Here is a 15,741-nt window from a genome sequence, read left to right on the forward strand (position 1 = left end):
CCTTCCTTTCAAAATCACATTTGTTCTGTCAATTTGTACTTGGAGTAATGCCCGCACCATCTTTAATCTTGACTTTCGCTGACTAATGTATTTCTCATAAATTCATCTCTTCACTTTCACATCAACAACAGTAATTGACTACAGTGCAAAATAAAAGACGGGCAAAGTGACCACTGCACAAAAAAGGAAGATGATCTTGGCCCTTAACTCTTGAACACATAATTGGATGTTTGGAGAACCATTCTCTCTGGTGCTCAATATCCCTACCTTTCTTGATTATGGGAACAATTTCCACACAAAGAATGCAGATTTATTGATTAACAACAGTTTTTAGGAGAGTTTTGGAATGGGCAGACAAGGTTGTTTTCATTTGAAATGGCCCCATTGAGATGTTATTCATAAATAAATTGAGGGATATACAATGGTGGGTATCATATAAATTCATAAATAACAGCACAGTCATCTCTCACCTTGACCTCCAGCTTTTGTCACTTACTCCACCCATCTTCCAACCACCCCTTCACTTGTATCCACCTATCACTTGCCATGCTTTGGCCCGACCTCCCCTTTCTTTTCCAGTTTTCTACCCATACTGCATCAGTCTTAACAAACATTTGGACAGGTAAATGGAGAGGATAGGATGAGAGGGATATGGGCCAAACGTGGGCAGGTGGGACTGGCGTAGTTGGGGTATCTTGGTCAGCATTGGGCAAGTTGGGCCGAAGATCCTGTTTCCATGAAGTATAACTCTGACTAAGAAGGATCCTGACTCCAAACGTCATCTGTCCATTCCCACCACAAATGCTGCCTGACCTGCTGAGTTCCTTCAGCACTTTGTTTTTTTGCTCAAGATTCCAGCATCTGCAGATTCTGGTGTCTATATTTTATAGATCCCTTGACTATTATAAGAATAAGGTTATTGGCCAAGTATTCACATACAAGGAATTTGGTGCTCCGACCGCAAGTGGCAACATGACATACAGTGACAGTTAGGAATGACACATAAAGCATTAAACATTAATAATAAAACATTATTGATTAAACATGTAAATACCAGAGCAAAAGGAGGCTACAGATTTTTGGTTATTGAGTAGAGCTACTACTCGTGGGGAAAAAAAGCTGTTTTTATGCCTGGCTGTGGCAGCTTTGACAGTCCGGAGTTGCCTTCCAGAGGGAAGTGATTCAAAGAGTTTGTGGCCAGGGTGAGAGGAGTCGGAGATGATCTTGCCCACTCGCTTCCTGGCCCTTGCAGTATATGTTTAAACAAAAGGGAATACAGCCCTGGAGACTAATCGGTTATTTCATAAGACAGTCGACAATCACCTGTTACTCATGCAGGCAAGCAAGGACTGATTGCAGTGTTTATTTAGGACCCCGCAGATGGTGAAACTATGGGGAAATCACCTGGCTGCACTCATTCATTCATTGCAGCAATAGGTGGATGAGATGAGTTTCATCCTGTGACCAGCATTTGCTGACTCATGTAAAAGTACTCCGATCTCAAATGATTTTCTGATGTTTGTACAATTGTACTGGTAAACCAAAGCAGCTAAAGCGCAATAATGCATTAATTTTCACCTTTCGTTTAATTACTTTCTTTCCTTTCCTAAGGCGGTGGCGTTGTTTTTGCAGTGTGGTTAATGGAAATATTCTTTCCTGCAAAGAATAATGGAAAGTGAACCAGGGAGTGGAGCTGGCTGACTTATCTCTGTTTGGGAGCACTGACATCAATTATATCGCCACTGCAAAAGCCAAAGTAACATCTACATCAATTAACCATAGGATGTCTCTTCTAATGATGGTTTTGGCACAGATTAACACAAATAATTTGTCTGAATGCAGCATTGCTTCCCTGAACATTATTGAATGTTAGCAATCAATGTAATAAATTAACATTGCATTAGATCTGCAAATTTTAATAAAATAAATGAATACCTGGCCTTTACTATTCCTGTCCTATTTTCAAATCAATGTTTGACTACTACGCTAGCAATATTACAGAGTTTGTAGTTATTTTAAGGAAGGAGACTCTCTTAATCTGCTCATTTTCCCAGGCTGCAGTTTACCATTCCAAACGGGTCATGCCCATTTGCTTTGTTATCAAAGGTCTTTCTCTTGCAAGCAAAGGTATAGGTGGAAGTAGAATGGTGGTCCAGCAGTGCAGTGGTAGAGTTGCTGCCTTATCGCACCAGAGACCCAGGTTTGATCTTGACTACAGGTGCTGTCTGTACAGAGTTTGGACATTCTTCCTATGACCCCATGGGTTTTCTCCAGGTGCTCCGGTTTCCACACGCATTCCAAAGACGTGCAGGTTTGTAGGTTAATTGGCTTCTGTAAATTATCCCTAGTGTGTAGGATAGTGCTGGTTTAAGGGGTGATTGCTGGTTAGCCTGATTCCACAATGTACTTCTAAAGTCTACAAGTCTACATTGATGAGGATAAGTGGCATTGCCAGTGAAGTAAGTGTGGTGTTGTATAGCAATCCATTTGATCATTCACTTGCTTATTTCTTTAAATGGAGCCTGCTGTGATAAGAGTATAGATCTTAGCTTCCAGTGTGTAAAAGGGCCCCGATCCAAAACGTCACCTATCCTTTTTCTCCAGAGTTGATGCCTGACCCGCTGAGTTACTTCAGCACTTTGGGTCTATCTTTGGTATAAACCAGCATCTGCAATTCTTCATTTCTACATAAGAGCTGAGAGTGGAAGCAGCAAGCCTTTTTTTCTCCTCATCCTTGTTCCACCATTGATTAGATCATGGCTGATTTATTTTAAACCATCTTGGCACCACCTTTCTGCATTAACCCAGTATCCCTTGATTCCCTTAATATTAAAACAATCTATCTATCCTTCTCTTTGTCTTGAATATACTCAGTCATTGAGCCTTCAGTCTTGGGAAAACAATTCCCAAGATTCACAACCCTTAGGATGAAGAAATGTTTGATTGCAGCCTCTTCAGTCTCCTGTAGTAATGCCTTTTTGTGTCTTACTTACCCAAATAACAATGAGAAGGTGGAACTTTACCATGGGAAGTGACTGGAGTGAATGGTATAAATGCATTGATGGAGAGGCTGGATAAATATACGAAGGAGAACGGAACAGCAAATTATGCTGATAAATATAGATGTGCGAAAGTGTGAGTGGTGTATACACAGCAGCGTGGACACGTTGTGCCGCATGGCCTGGCTATGTGATCTATAGTCTTTGCTTTTGTCACCGTTTGGCATTATGTAGAAGCTCTCTCTTCAATTTCAAAAGCAACCTTTGCAAGAAACACTGAATAACTGTTTAAAAGCTGCTTACATGTGGACTTTGAAGAAGGAAGCATTTTCCAATAAGTACCTCATGATGCCACCATGTGCCACTTCTCGTTGCCTGAAAGTAAGTTACAGAGGTAGTCAGACTGTCTGTTTAATTATTGTCTAGCTTCTCCGATTAAAAGTGAGGCTATGTATAGTGGTTATTTATTCTGCTTCACATTCCCAGGAATGAAGAAGATCATTTTAAATTACATCATTATAATGCGATACTGTCATTCATAAATATGATTTGCTCGCCTTATATGATCGATGTTTGGTTATGGAACATTTTTTTCTGAGCACGAGTTATGTTTGAACTATTTTGGAAGAAGGACCTTAAAATCAGGGGGCGGAAAACCCGGGGGGGGCCAGAGGGGACACGTCCCCTCTCCCCATGTTTTGAGAGGTGGGCGACAGCTCCGCCAGGTTAACCTGCCTGGGCTTGCGGGAAATATGGCCAGCGCGGAGAAGCAGCGCTGGTATCCCGTCAGTCCAGGCAGGGCTGTATGTTAACCCCGTGAGACAGGCAGTTGAGCTGCATTTATCGCTGGATTGAGCCTCCGAAGCCGTGCGCGCGTGAGTGTGTGCATCCGCGCGCGCCCGCCAAAAAATTGTGTCCCCGTCCCCTCCATGTTTTGATAGTGAGTTCCGTTCTTGCTTAAAATTGGTTTATTTTAATTTCTTTCCACTAGAATTCATTTCTGACTTGCATGAGCACTACATGAAAGTCAGATGTATAAACAAAATGTTGGCTGGAAACATTCAACGGGTCAGGCACCGTCTGAGGACAGAGAAAATGTTTCATGTTGACAACCCATGGTCAGAAAGGACAATTATTCAGCCATCAGATATAGAGTCACAGAGTCATACAGCGTGGACACAGGCCCTTTGGCCCAAGTTGCCCATGCTGACCAACGTGTCCCATTTACACTGACACCACCTGTCTGTGTTTGGCCCATATTCCTCTAAACCTGTCCTATCCATGAACCTGGAAATGGATCAGACCCAACAACCTGTTACTTAGTTGAAAGAAATTGTAGTCGGAGGCTGCAACAAGGTTTTTGAAGGATTTGAAAATAGAAATTAGAATTTTCTGTAATAATAATAATAAATTTTATTTATTGGGCGCCTTTCAGACATCTCAAGGACACCTTACATAGGTTAACAGGAAATATAAACATATAATCAGAATAAAATAAATAATAAAGACATCACAAAAACACAAATTAAAAACAGAATTCAGTCCAAAAACAAAAATCAAAAACACAATGTGAAGACAATAGGTGCAGGAATAGGCCATTCGGCCCTTCGAGCCAGCACCGCCATGCAATGTGAACATGAATCATCCCCAATCAGTACCCCGTTCCTGCCTTCTCCCCATGTCCCCTGACTCCGCTATCTTTAACAGCTTTAAGAGGACTGAAAAGAATAGCAAAGATTGATGCACTTACTGAAAACTTAAAGCCTCTTTTTCATCCTACTAAAAAGCTTAACTATTAATTAAGATTTAATTTGTGTTGTATTTTTGGCTTAGAAATTTAGCAGAATGTCTTGCTAAGCTAACATCGCTATTCTGTGCAGGCCATGGCACAAAATCCTAATGTCTATTTTCAGATCCTTCCAAATCCTTGTCCCAATCTTCAACTAGAATTTCTTTCAACCACGCATGGGGCCAGTTCCTTGGGTCTGATCTGTGTGTGATACTGAGACATTCAAACCAAGAAACTCTCAGACATGTTGTAATATACATTTTAAGCACAAGAAATAGGAGCGGAGGGTAGATTGTATGGTTGATCTGGTGTTTGCTCTTAACTTAAGTATCTTCTTGATCAAGAGTAATCCCTGATTCCTCTATACGCAAATAAATCAGTCTCAGTCTTGAATGTACCGTAACGCAAGAGCCACTGCTCTCTGGTGATTTACAACACTCTAAAATGCCTCCTCATCCCAATCTCAACAGGACCACTTTATATTCTGAGAAAATGCCCCTAACTTCAGATTTCCCCATCCATGGGAAAGATCTTCTCAGCAATTGCTCTACAGAATCTCATCACTAATGACAGCTTACAGGTGTTTATTATACCTCTCTGTAGGAATCTCCTTTTCATGAATTCATCAACATTTGATCTTTTTTAACCTGAATATTAAAATCAAGAAAATCTACTTCAATGTTTCTATATGTTTTGCAAGAGCATAGGAAGTGTGTGATCTTGCCACACCCTTTATTGCAAACATGTTGCTGCTGATCTTTATCCTGTCAGGATATGACATCATTGATCCTACATAAGATCATCATACGGTGAACTTTGTGTTCATATAATTCATTGCAAAAGCCCATTGCCCAATGAGTACAATAATAAACCTATTGCATCATGCAATGTTGTTAAAAATGGATATCAAAATACAAGCTATAAACAAAATGCTGGGTACACTCAGCAGGTCAGGTGGCATACGTGGAAATAGAAACAGTTAACATTTCAATTCCAAAATCCTTCTTCAGAACTGGAAAAGGGAGAAAATAATAGACATGTGAAACTACAGATGCTGGAATCATGAGCAAAACAAAGTGCTGGAGGAACTGAGTGGGTCAGGCAGCATCCGTGGAAGGAATGGACAGTTGACGTTTTGGGTCGGGACCCTTCTGCAGACTGATTTTCTTCAGGGAGAAAATAAGTTGCAGAGTAGGTGGAGCAGGTGGTGTGATTAGTGCAAGACCAAATGGTTTAATATGGCTTTTAGAGGCACATAGTGCTGCTGTGTTGTCAATGGCAGGGCTGTGGAACATGGGGAGAAAAACTCGAGCTCAAATCACAGATCAATCTGATGGGCAGCTCTGATACAGACAAACAGAAAAGGCAAGTCAGCTAAATTAGAGAATTCAAAATAGAGCCCGTTAGGAAGATGAGATGGACGCTGTTCTTCAGTTTGTAGGAAGGAACAGCAGATGGTGGTTTATACTGAAGATAGACACACAATGCTGGAGTAACTCAGCGGGTAAGGCAGCATCTCTAAAGAAAAATAATAGGTGATGTTTAGGCACGGAACCCTTCTTCAGACTTGGGCTTGAAGAGTCTGAAGAAGAGTTCCGACCCGAAACGTCACATTCTTTTTCACCAGAGAAAATTGCCATAGAGGGAGTGCAGAGACGGTTCACCAGACTGATTCCTGGGATGTCAGGACTGTCTTATGAAGAAAGACTGGATAGACTTGGTTTATACTCTAGAATTTAGAAGATTGAGAGGGGATCTTATAGAAACTTACAAAATTCTTAAGGGGTTGGACAGGCTAGATGCAGGAAGATTGTTCCCGATGTTGGGGGAGTCCAGGACAAGGGGTCACAGCTTAAGGATAAAGGGGAAATCCTTTAAAACCGAGATGAGAAGAACTTTTTTCACGCAGAGAGTGGTGAATCTCTGGAACTCTCTGCCACAGAGGGTAGTTGAGGCCACTTCATTGGCTATATTTAAGAGGGAGTTAGATGTGGCCCTTGTGGCTAAGGGGATCAGGGGGTATGGAGAGAAGGCAGGTACGGGATACTGAGTTGGATGATCAGCCATGATCATATTGAATGGCGGTGCAGGCTCGAAGGGCCGAATGGCCTACTCCTGCACCTAATTTCTATGTTTCTATGTTTCTAGAAGCTTCCTGACTAGCTGAGTTACTCCAGCCATTTGTGTCGATCTGCTGTCCGTCAGTCTTGCATGGGGCCACATTCTAATGGTGCAGGAGTCAACAGTGGAATGGAGGATTAAAATGGCAGCATCTGCAGACTGAACTCACTGTTCAGCAAAGCAATTATACAATTTGTTTCCAATGCCCTTCACTTTAATTCGACTTCCCACACTCGCACTGACCTATCTCTCTCTGTACAAATGATTCTGGTAACCCTACAGCATCTGCAGCATGTCGTTTTTGCTTGCTATCCATGATTATAATTTATTGAAAGAAAATAGCAGCAAGTTCTTATCAGAAACTCAAGCACTGTGGGCTTCAACCAGCCAGTGCTCTGGCTGAGAACAGCTTATCAATTCATATTTTTATCATCACCAGCTATCATTCTCGTTTATCAGCTACTGAAAGTCTGCAAACCACACTTCCAGGAAAGTCATTTTTTTAAAGAAGAAAACATGTTACACAAAGATAAGTAAAATTCAGGACCATGGTAAGGGCAAGTTTCACATTCATGGTGTTTATGTAAGAAAGAACTGCAGATGTTGGTTTAAATCAAAGGTAGACACAAAACTCTTGAGTAACTCAGCGGGTGAAGCAGCATCTCTGGAGAGAAGAAATGGGTGACGTTTCGGGTCGAGACCCTTCTTCAGACTGATGTCAGGGGAGGGGGCAGGACAAAGATAGAATGTAGGCGGAGACAGTAAGGCTAGTGGGAGAACTGGGAAGGGGATGGAGAGAGGGGGAAAGCAAGGGCTATCCGAGGTTAGGGAAGTCAATGTTTATACTGCTGGGGTGTAAACTACCCAAGCGAAATATGAGGTGCTGTTCCTCCAATTTGTGCTGGGCCTCACTCTGATAATGGAGGAGGCCCAGGACAGAAAGATTAGATTGGGAATAGGAGGGGGAGTTGAAGTGCTGAGTCACCGGGAGATCGGGTAGGTTAAGATGGACTGAGTGGAGGTGTTCAGTGAAACGATCGCGGGGCCTGCACATGGTCTCGCAGATGTAGAGAAGTTGACACCTGGAACAACGGATACAGTAGATGAGGTTGGAGGAGGTGCAAGTTGCCTCACCTAGAAAGACTGTTTGGGGCCTTGGATGGAGTCGAGGGGGGAGGTAAAGGGACAGGTGTTACATCTCCTGCGGTTGCAGGGGAAAGTACCTGGGTTATTCAATGGGTATCGAAAAAATAGAGTCATAGTCATGGAGTTATACAGTGAGGAAACTGGCCCTTCAGCCCAACATGTCCACACCAGCCAACATGTCCCAGCTACGTTAGTCCTAGTCCTACTTGCCTGCGTTTGGTCCATATCCCTCCAAACCTGTCCTGTCCATGTACCTGTCTAACTATTTATTAAACGTTGGGATAGTCCCAGCCTCAAATACCCCCTCTGGCAGCTTGTTCCGTACACCCACCACCCTTTGTGTTTACATGATAGACAATTAAAAAAAAAAGACAGAGTGTAGGAGTAACTCAGCGGGTCAATCTGAAGAGGGGTCCCGACTCGAAACATCATCTGTCCTCCAGAGATGCTGTCTGACCCGCTGAGTTACTCCTGGACTTTGTGTTTTTTTTAATGAACAAGCATCTGCAGTTCCTCGTGTGTACGATAAAGATACCGATTGTGGATATAAAAGAAAAATGACCGAAACAAACGACATACTTTTCCAGCTTTATTCGCACAATGTAAACGAGTAGAGTGAGTTATGTTTTTGCACAAAACTTGGCTCCAAGTTAGTTGCCTGGGAAAGTCTAAACAGAAGATTGAGCAAATACTTTCCGGAGAAAAAAACTAAAAATTAACCAAGACGTTAGTCATTAAGGACCCCCCCCCCGGGAAAATATCAGGAACTGGCGTGAGTTGGAAGTGTGGAGCGGTGGCGTGGTTGTCTCTCTCACTCACTCACTCACAAACCCTGCCGCCCCCACCCACCCACCAGCGCTGTGGAGGGAGGAAGTGCGCTGCAGCTGAGAAGCAGCTGACCGGGAGAACAGAGAGCTGAGAACTTGTCACATCAGCCCAGGCTGTGCATCAGGAGAGTGGGTGACAGGGCAGCCCAGCCCAGCCCAGCCCAGCGGCAAATCCCAGGCTAACTACTGGACGTCAGACGCTGGCGGCTGTTATAGCTGTGAGCTCGGCGCGTTTGCCTTGTTAGAGCAGGAGCGCAGAGCCGGCACCATGTACACACCAGTGCCTGCCTAACCTCACCGCTTCACGTTACCAATCCGTGCTCTGATTTTTGTTTTATTGAACTGTATGCGCTCATTTTTGTTTACTACGGGCGGACCTCGAAATTAACCTCAAATAGTTGCGAGCACATTACACGTGTCCCAATGACTCTGGACGCTATCCTGGGTGAGGGCAAGGCGGAGGCCGGGAGCTGGTGCTCCTGCTATGGCGTGAAGATGACTCCTTACTTCTCTGAGAACGCGGTCATTTCACAGAATGAAATCAACTTGCTGTAAGTATGAATGGAAAGTCGCTAAAATGTGGGATTCCTGAACAATACTTCCAACAGCACACACTGTGACTCTGCACACTGGTCGTGCTTCGCAATGTCACTTTCAGAGTGCACTTGTGCTTCTGATGCCGTTTATGTACAGCGCTGAACTTTACATTCGACCTCTCATAACATCTGCTGGCTAGATTTTATTCCGAGCTTGCAATTATCATATCGACGGGGTGTCATTTAAATCTAAAATATTAATGCAATCAATGTAACGTGAGAATTGGAAAATGATGCTGCTCAATCCATGCGGTCTGCTTAGCGTTTGTGAAATGTCATGATTGGTTGGAAAGCTGCCTTGATTTGATCAGCCAGGACCAGCTCCTGAGTGTAGGAATAGTGCCAACAACAACATGAGAGACCCCCCCCCCCCCCCCCCCAATCAACTCTAATCTTTTACAGTCAAGCTACTGTGAAATGATCTATTCCCAATGTAAATGTTTATCACCTGAAATTTAAAATAAATGATTTGAATGAAAGAGCTGGTTTGTTTAACACTTTTCACACCCCTGTAATACCCAAATGGCCAGTTAACTACTGTGGAAGTGCTGCCTATTAGCCAAATGGCTATGTATTGGCAACTGGATGGTCCCAAAAGTAATGAAAGGAAAAACCTGAAAGACCAATTTATTTTCTGGTGATTGAGAATTGGGACTTGTAATGACACCCCATTACTGCTTAAACGCTCTCATTATTTCATTCGGGAGATTATTTCATTCTGCCTTGATTTGAACTTTATTTGAAATTCTTTGGCTGTGTTCATTTGCATGAGTTTGGGTAGGAGGTAGTAACTTTACCCTGGAGCCAGGTGGAGGCTTCAGCATTTATAGCTTGTTCCCTTGGGGAACACTTGTGTTCTGCAACTAAAGGAGGAAAAGCTTGGCAGTCATTCCCTGTTCCATGCCAGTGTTTTTCCTTTGCATTAAATCCTTATCTCTCCCTCCCCTCCCCCCTGGGATCCTGCTAAATGCAAATTATACCGGTTTTGAGAGTCTCCTGAGGTGTCGAAAAGCACTTTCTAAACGCAAGTTTCTTTTTGCTTTTGTTTGATATTAGTTATTCATTCATTCATGCACTCTCAGTTGCCCTGATTTACTTAGAAACACCTGACATCTATTTATGTCACCAGCATCTGATGTCCATATTTTGCACAGCTAGCTACTGCCATCAGAGTGCTTTTGGAATGTGTAATTAAGAAGACTGGGAACTGAAAGCATGGTGCAGTTCTTGATGCAAAGTAAAACCTAGTCTTGCCCCCTGTAGACTGTTGTCCCTGGGGGGGTTATATGCTTGGTACTCTAGTTTATCATTCTTCTATTTGCATACACTTATGATTACTACCTATTAATTCAAAAAAGGCTTAGTATCCCTTCAATCTCACTCTTTCCGCTCATACTCTCATGTTACCCATTTTATTTTGTGGTTTTAGAAACATAGAAAAATAGGTGCAGGAGTAGGCCATCGGTCCTTCGAGCCAGCACTGCCATTCAATATGATCAAGTCAAGAGGGTTTATTGTCATCTGTCCCAGATAGGACAATGAAATCCTTGCTTGCTGCAGCACAACAGTATTGTAAGCATAAATACAGAACAGTTCACTGTGTCCATATAGCATAGACCTTATATATATATATATATACACATAAATAAATAAACAGATAAAGTGCAATAGGCTGTTATAGTTTAGAGTTTGTTTGATGGTGAGTTTAATAGCCTGATGGCTGTGGGGAAGCAGCTGTTCATGAACCTGGATGTATCAGATTTCAGGCTCCTGTACCTTCTACCTGATGGCAGCAGAGAGATGAGTGTGTGGCCAGGATGGTGTGTGGGTCCTTGATGATGTTGGCAGTCCTTTTGAGGCAGCGACTGCGATAGATCCCTTTGATGGTGGGGAGGTCAGAGCCGATGATGGACTGGCAGTGGTCACAACTTTCTGCATTCTTTTCCGCTCCTGTATGCTCAAGATGCCGAACCAAGCCACGATGCAACCGGTCAGCATGCTCTCTACTGTGCACCTGTAGAAGTTCAAGAGAGTTTTCCTTGACATTCCGACTCTCCGTAATCTTTTCAGGAAGTAGAGGCACTGATGTGCTTTCTTTATAATTGCATCAGTGTGCAGGGACCAGGAAAGATCTTTGGATATATGCACGCCCAGGAATTTGAAGTACTTGATCCTTTCCACCCTCGTTCCATTGATATAAACATGATTGTGGGTCCCTATCCTACCCCTTCCAAAGTCCACAATCAGTTCCTTGGTTTTGCTGGTGTTGAGAGCCAGGTTGTTGTGCTGGCACCATTGGTCAATCGGTCGATACTCTGACTTGTCACCGTCAGTGATTCATGGCAAATCATCTAAAAATCGGTACTAGTTCCTGCTTTTTCCCCATATACCTTGATTCCTTTAGCCTTAAGAGCTAAATCTAACTCTCTTGAAAACAGCCAGTGAATTGGACTCCACTGCCTTCTGTGGCAGAAAATTCCACAGATTCACAACTATCTGAGTGAAGACAATTTTCCCCATCTCAGTCCTACATTTTGACACAAATTTGTAACCTCTCACAGGTTATGGCTTTATTCCTTCACTTTTAGAGATGCCAAATCCATTTTCTTTTTGACAATATGGAACAGCCCTGCATAATCCAGCCTGGGTGAGGAGATGGTTGACAGGTTGGTCTTCCATATCCGGCAATACGAGAAGTACATGTACAGGGGAGAAAATTGCTGATACAGATAACCTGGTTTACTGGTTTAAATTACCTTTGAAAATGGCTGAGAATCCTTTCATTTACATTGATAGACATCTAGATATAAGAACATTACGCTCCTGAACTTTGATTTAATCTTCAGTTTTGTATTTTCTTTAAAGCAAAAAAATGAAATTGCTCTGTTCTCCCTTCCAGTTTATTATGAGCAGGAAAATCAATTCTCAAACGATAAATATTTGCATATTTTGATTACCACTTAAGAAGAATGAATATTTCTATGATGGTAGATAAAAATGCTGGAGAAATTCAGTGGGTGAGGCAGCATCTATGGAGCGAAGGAATAGGTGATGTTTCGGGTTGAGACCATAGGTCTCGCTGAGTTTCTCCAGCATTTTTATCTACCTTCGATTTTTCCAGCATCTGTAGTTCCTTCGTGAACATTTCTATGATGGTGGTGTTTTGGACTTTTCATGGCATTTGTAGCTAATGTTGGCTGTCAATAACCCATTATTGAAGCAGAAGTATTTGGGGATATATTTTTACATGTCCCATTGAGTTGCGCACACACACAGTGGGGAGATTCAGCATCATTTGTACACTCAACAGTGTCTTTTAGGTGTGTTTAATATTAAATACTATCAAGTGCATGCAGTTTTTCTTCTAAAAAACAAATTGTAGTAATAATAATAATAATAAATTTTATTTATGGGCGCCTTTCAAGAGTCTCAAGGACACCTGTAGTACATCTTTATTGACAGAATAATCAGACCATTAAAATCAATTGTAAAATGATAGTAGTATATTTTAACCATTTGAGCTTCTTTAAAATTAATGGGTGTTCTGACTTGCTGGTTGCATGGAGGCAGATTATATCTGCACCTTGTGCTTTATTTGGTTGAAGTATCTTGCTTGCAGTGTTAAGTTTGTTTTTATAACCGGGGCGTAGGCTGTACTAATCCAGTGTCCCGAATGTATTTACATTTGACAAGCCACTAATATTCGCTCGAACGATTAACAAAGAACCTTCTTTTTGATAGAACTGATGGTGTTCCTATTATGTTCCATAGAGCTTTGCACGTGAAGAGTGATCCATTAGTTGTGGTTGGTGGTGGTGGTTTGGAATAAAATTGGCAGCCAATTTATCCATAAATCATGGTCCCATTAACATTAAATGGAGGAAGGTTGAGATGTTTTTGTGTAGAAAGGAACAGCATATGCAGGTATATACTGAAGATAGACACGGTGTGCTAGAATAACTCAGAACGTCAGGCAGCATCTCTGGATAAAAAAGGATGGGTGGCGTTTCGGGTCGATGCCCTTCTTCAGACTGAAAGTAGAGGGGAGGGAATCGGAAGTAAGAAAAGGCCAGAACAAAGCAGGGCTGGCAACAGATGACCAAGGAAGGGTGGAGCCCAGATATTTTGTGTTGCTTACATGAAGAATATTGGTGTGGTGATGCAAAAATATCCTGCTCTTTTATTTATAGAATATTTTACATTTGCTGAGTAGGTTTTATCTCAAAAGATTTAAATTCCAATTATTGGGTCTGCCTCCATTATTGTACTTGTGTCTATAACGGTGTTTGAATACACCATTGATCTTGCAGATAGAAATGCTTGCTCTTCAGCTAAACTTGACAACCATTGAGTCCTCGAATGTGAAGTAGTTGAATTGATGTCCTTTAGTAAAGCAATGTGTACAGTGTTCCCTAACCAGTCTGAAGAAGGGTCTCGACCCGAAACATCACCCATTCCTACTCTCCAGAGATGCTGCCTGAGTTACTCCGGCTTTTTGTGTCTATCTTTGGTTTAAACCAGCATCTGCAGTTCCTTCCTACACAATGTGTACAGAGGTTTGGTTGGGCCCGGCTGCAGCACGGCTTACTGTTGCCGCACCAGGGGAAGGATGTGAGGATGTGGAGGGGATTTATCAGAGTGTTGCCTAGAGTGGAACAATGCAGTTATGAGATGCCTCTTACTGGCTGCATTCGTTCTACTAGGTGGAGTGGAGGAATCCTGCTGGATAAAAGTGTACAAAATTATGAGAGGTACAGGGAATGTTTTGAGATATTTTTCTCCATACGGAGACTTAAAAAAACAGGATGTAGGTTTAAGATGAGGGGGGGGGGGGGGGGGGAGATTTAATAGGAACCCAAGAGGCAACATTTTTTTACATAAAGGGTGGTGGGTATATGGAAAGAGCTGCCAGATGAGGTATTTGAGGCAGGGACATGGGTAGGAAAGGTTGAGAGAGAGATATAGTCAGGTGGAACTAGTGTAGATGGGGCATCTTGGTCGGCATGGGCCAGATGGGCCAAAGGGCATGTTTCCATGCTGAATGACTCTGAAGGTGAGACCTGAAAGGGGATCTGACGATCTTTATTTTCCAGAGTGTTGCAGTGTGGAACATGCTGCCAACATACGGTGGAACTTTATTTATCCCAGGAGGAGTGCTGGAATTGCCATGGGTGTGGCCATGTGCTGCTGTCAGTTAGTAAAGATGGGTACTGGGAGAAAGAGGCTGCAGAAAAGTTGCCTGAATTGGAGATGATTAGCTGCAAGGAAGAGTTTGGACAAACTTGGACTGTTTGCTTAAACGAAGGGAATGTTTCCTTTATCCCTAACCTGTCTGAAGAAGGGTCTCGACCCAAAACGTCACCGATTCCGTCTTTCCAAAGATGCTGCCTGACTCGCTGAGTTACTCCAGCTTTTTGTGTCTATCTGCAGTAGTCTTTTCCCTGGGTCAGTCAATAGACAATAGGTGCAGGAGTAGGCCATTCGGCCCTTTGAGCCAGCACCGCCATTCAATGTGATCATGGCTGATCATCCACAATCAGTACCCCGTTCCTGCCTTCTCCCCATATCCCCTGACTCCGCTACCTATCTAACCCTCTCTTGAAAGCATCAATAATGGTTATGATACTTGGAATATCACAATAAGCTGTTCACACAATCGTAAGATGTGCCTAGGTACAGTGAAATACAGTAAAAATCTTATTATACACAAACACGATTTTCTTTTACAGCAGTCTTGGGCTAAGGCTGGGTTTCTAAAGCACGGATAATCAATTTACAAGTTGCACTCTTCTAGCGGTCAGTCTGAATGGATATAGAATCTTTGCATTAGACCACTGCTGAAGCCAGGGAATAAACGGTCCTCTTGCATTGCAAATCGATTCTAAAAGCAGGTTTGGCAGTGTGGAGAATGTCAGAATCTCCAGCGATGGTAATGCTAACTCATTGATCTTGCAGTAAGGATGCTGTAGTCGTTGAGCAGCAGAAATGAGTGTATTCTGCTGCTTAAGAAGATGATGACTTCATTGCGAGTATAAAGATGGGGGTGGGGGGGGTGATTGGTGGAACAGATGCTGATGCTGGTTTAAACCAAAGTTAGTCACAAAATACTGGAGTAACTCAGCGGGACAGATAGCATCTCTGGAGAGAAGGAACGGGTGACTAGATCCTTCTTGAGTGGCGTTGGGAGAGCACCAGCAAACTGCTACCATTATGAAGCAACGTTGAAGAAACAAAAGACATCCAGGTCCCTGGAAGGTCATGCG

The 15,741-nt window shown here is 42.7% G+C and overlaps 1 protein-coding gene across 3 annotated transcripts in view; it reads left to right on the top strand.

Annotated features, from left to right (window-relative positions):
* The window catches only part of ssh2a (slingshot protein phosphatase 2a), a 123,283-nt gene that overhangs the window by 50,202 nt on the left and 57,340 nt on the right, over nt 1-15,741 (top strand). For 2 of the 3 annotated variants that reach the window (XM_055658163.1, XM_055658164.1), the window contains exon 1: nt 8,978-9,433. The exons of the other annotated variant lie outside the window; for it this stretch is intronic. In XM_055658163.1, the coding sequence (XP_055514138.1) occupies nt 9,306-9,433 (128 nt within the window). In that variant the 5' untranslated portion in view covers nt 8,978-9,305. Of the gene's footprint in view, nt 1-8,977; nt 9,434-15,741 lie in introns of those variants that run through there. 3 annotated transcript variants of the gene reach the window in all.

The sequence above is a fragment of the Leucoraja erinacea genome, chromosome 28, assembly GCF_028641065.1.
Source record: "Leucoraja erinacea ecotype New England chromosome 28, Leri_hhj_1, whole genome shotgun sequence".
NCBI classification, from domain to species: Eukaryota; Metazoa; Chordata; class Chondrichthyes; order Rajiformes; family Rajidae; genus Leucoraja; species Leucoraja erinaceus.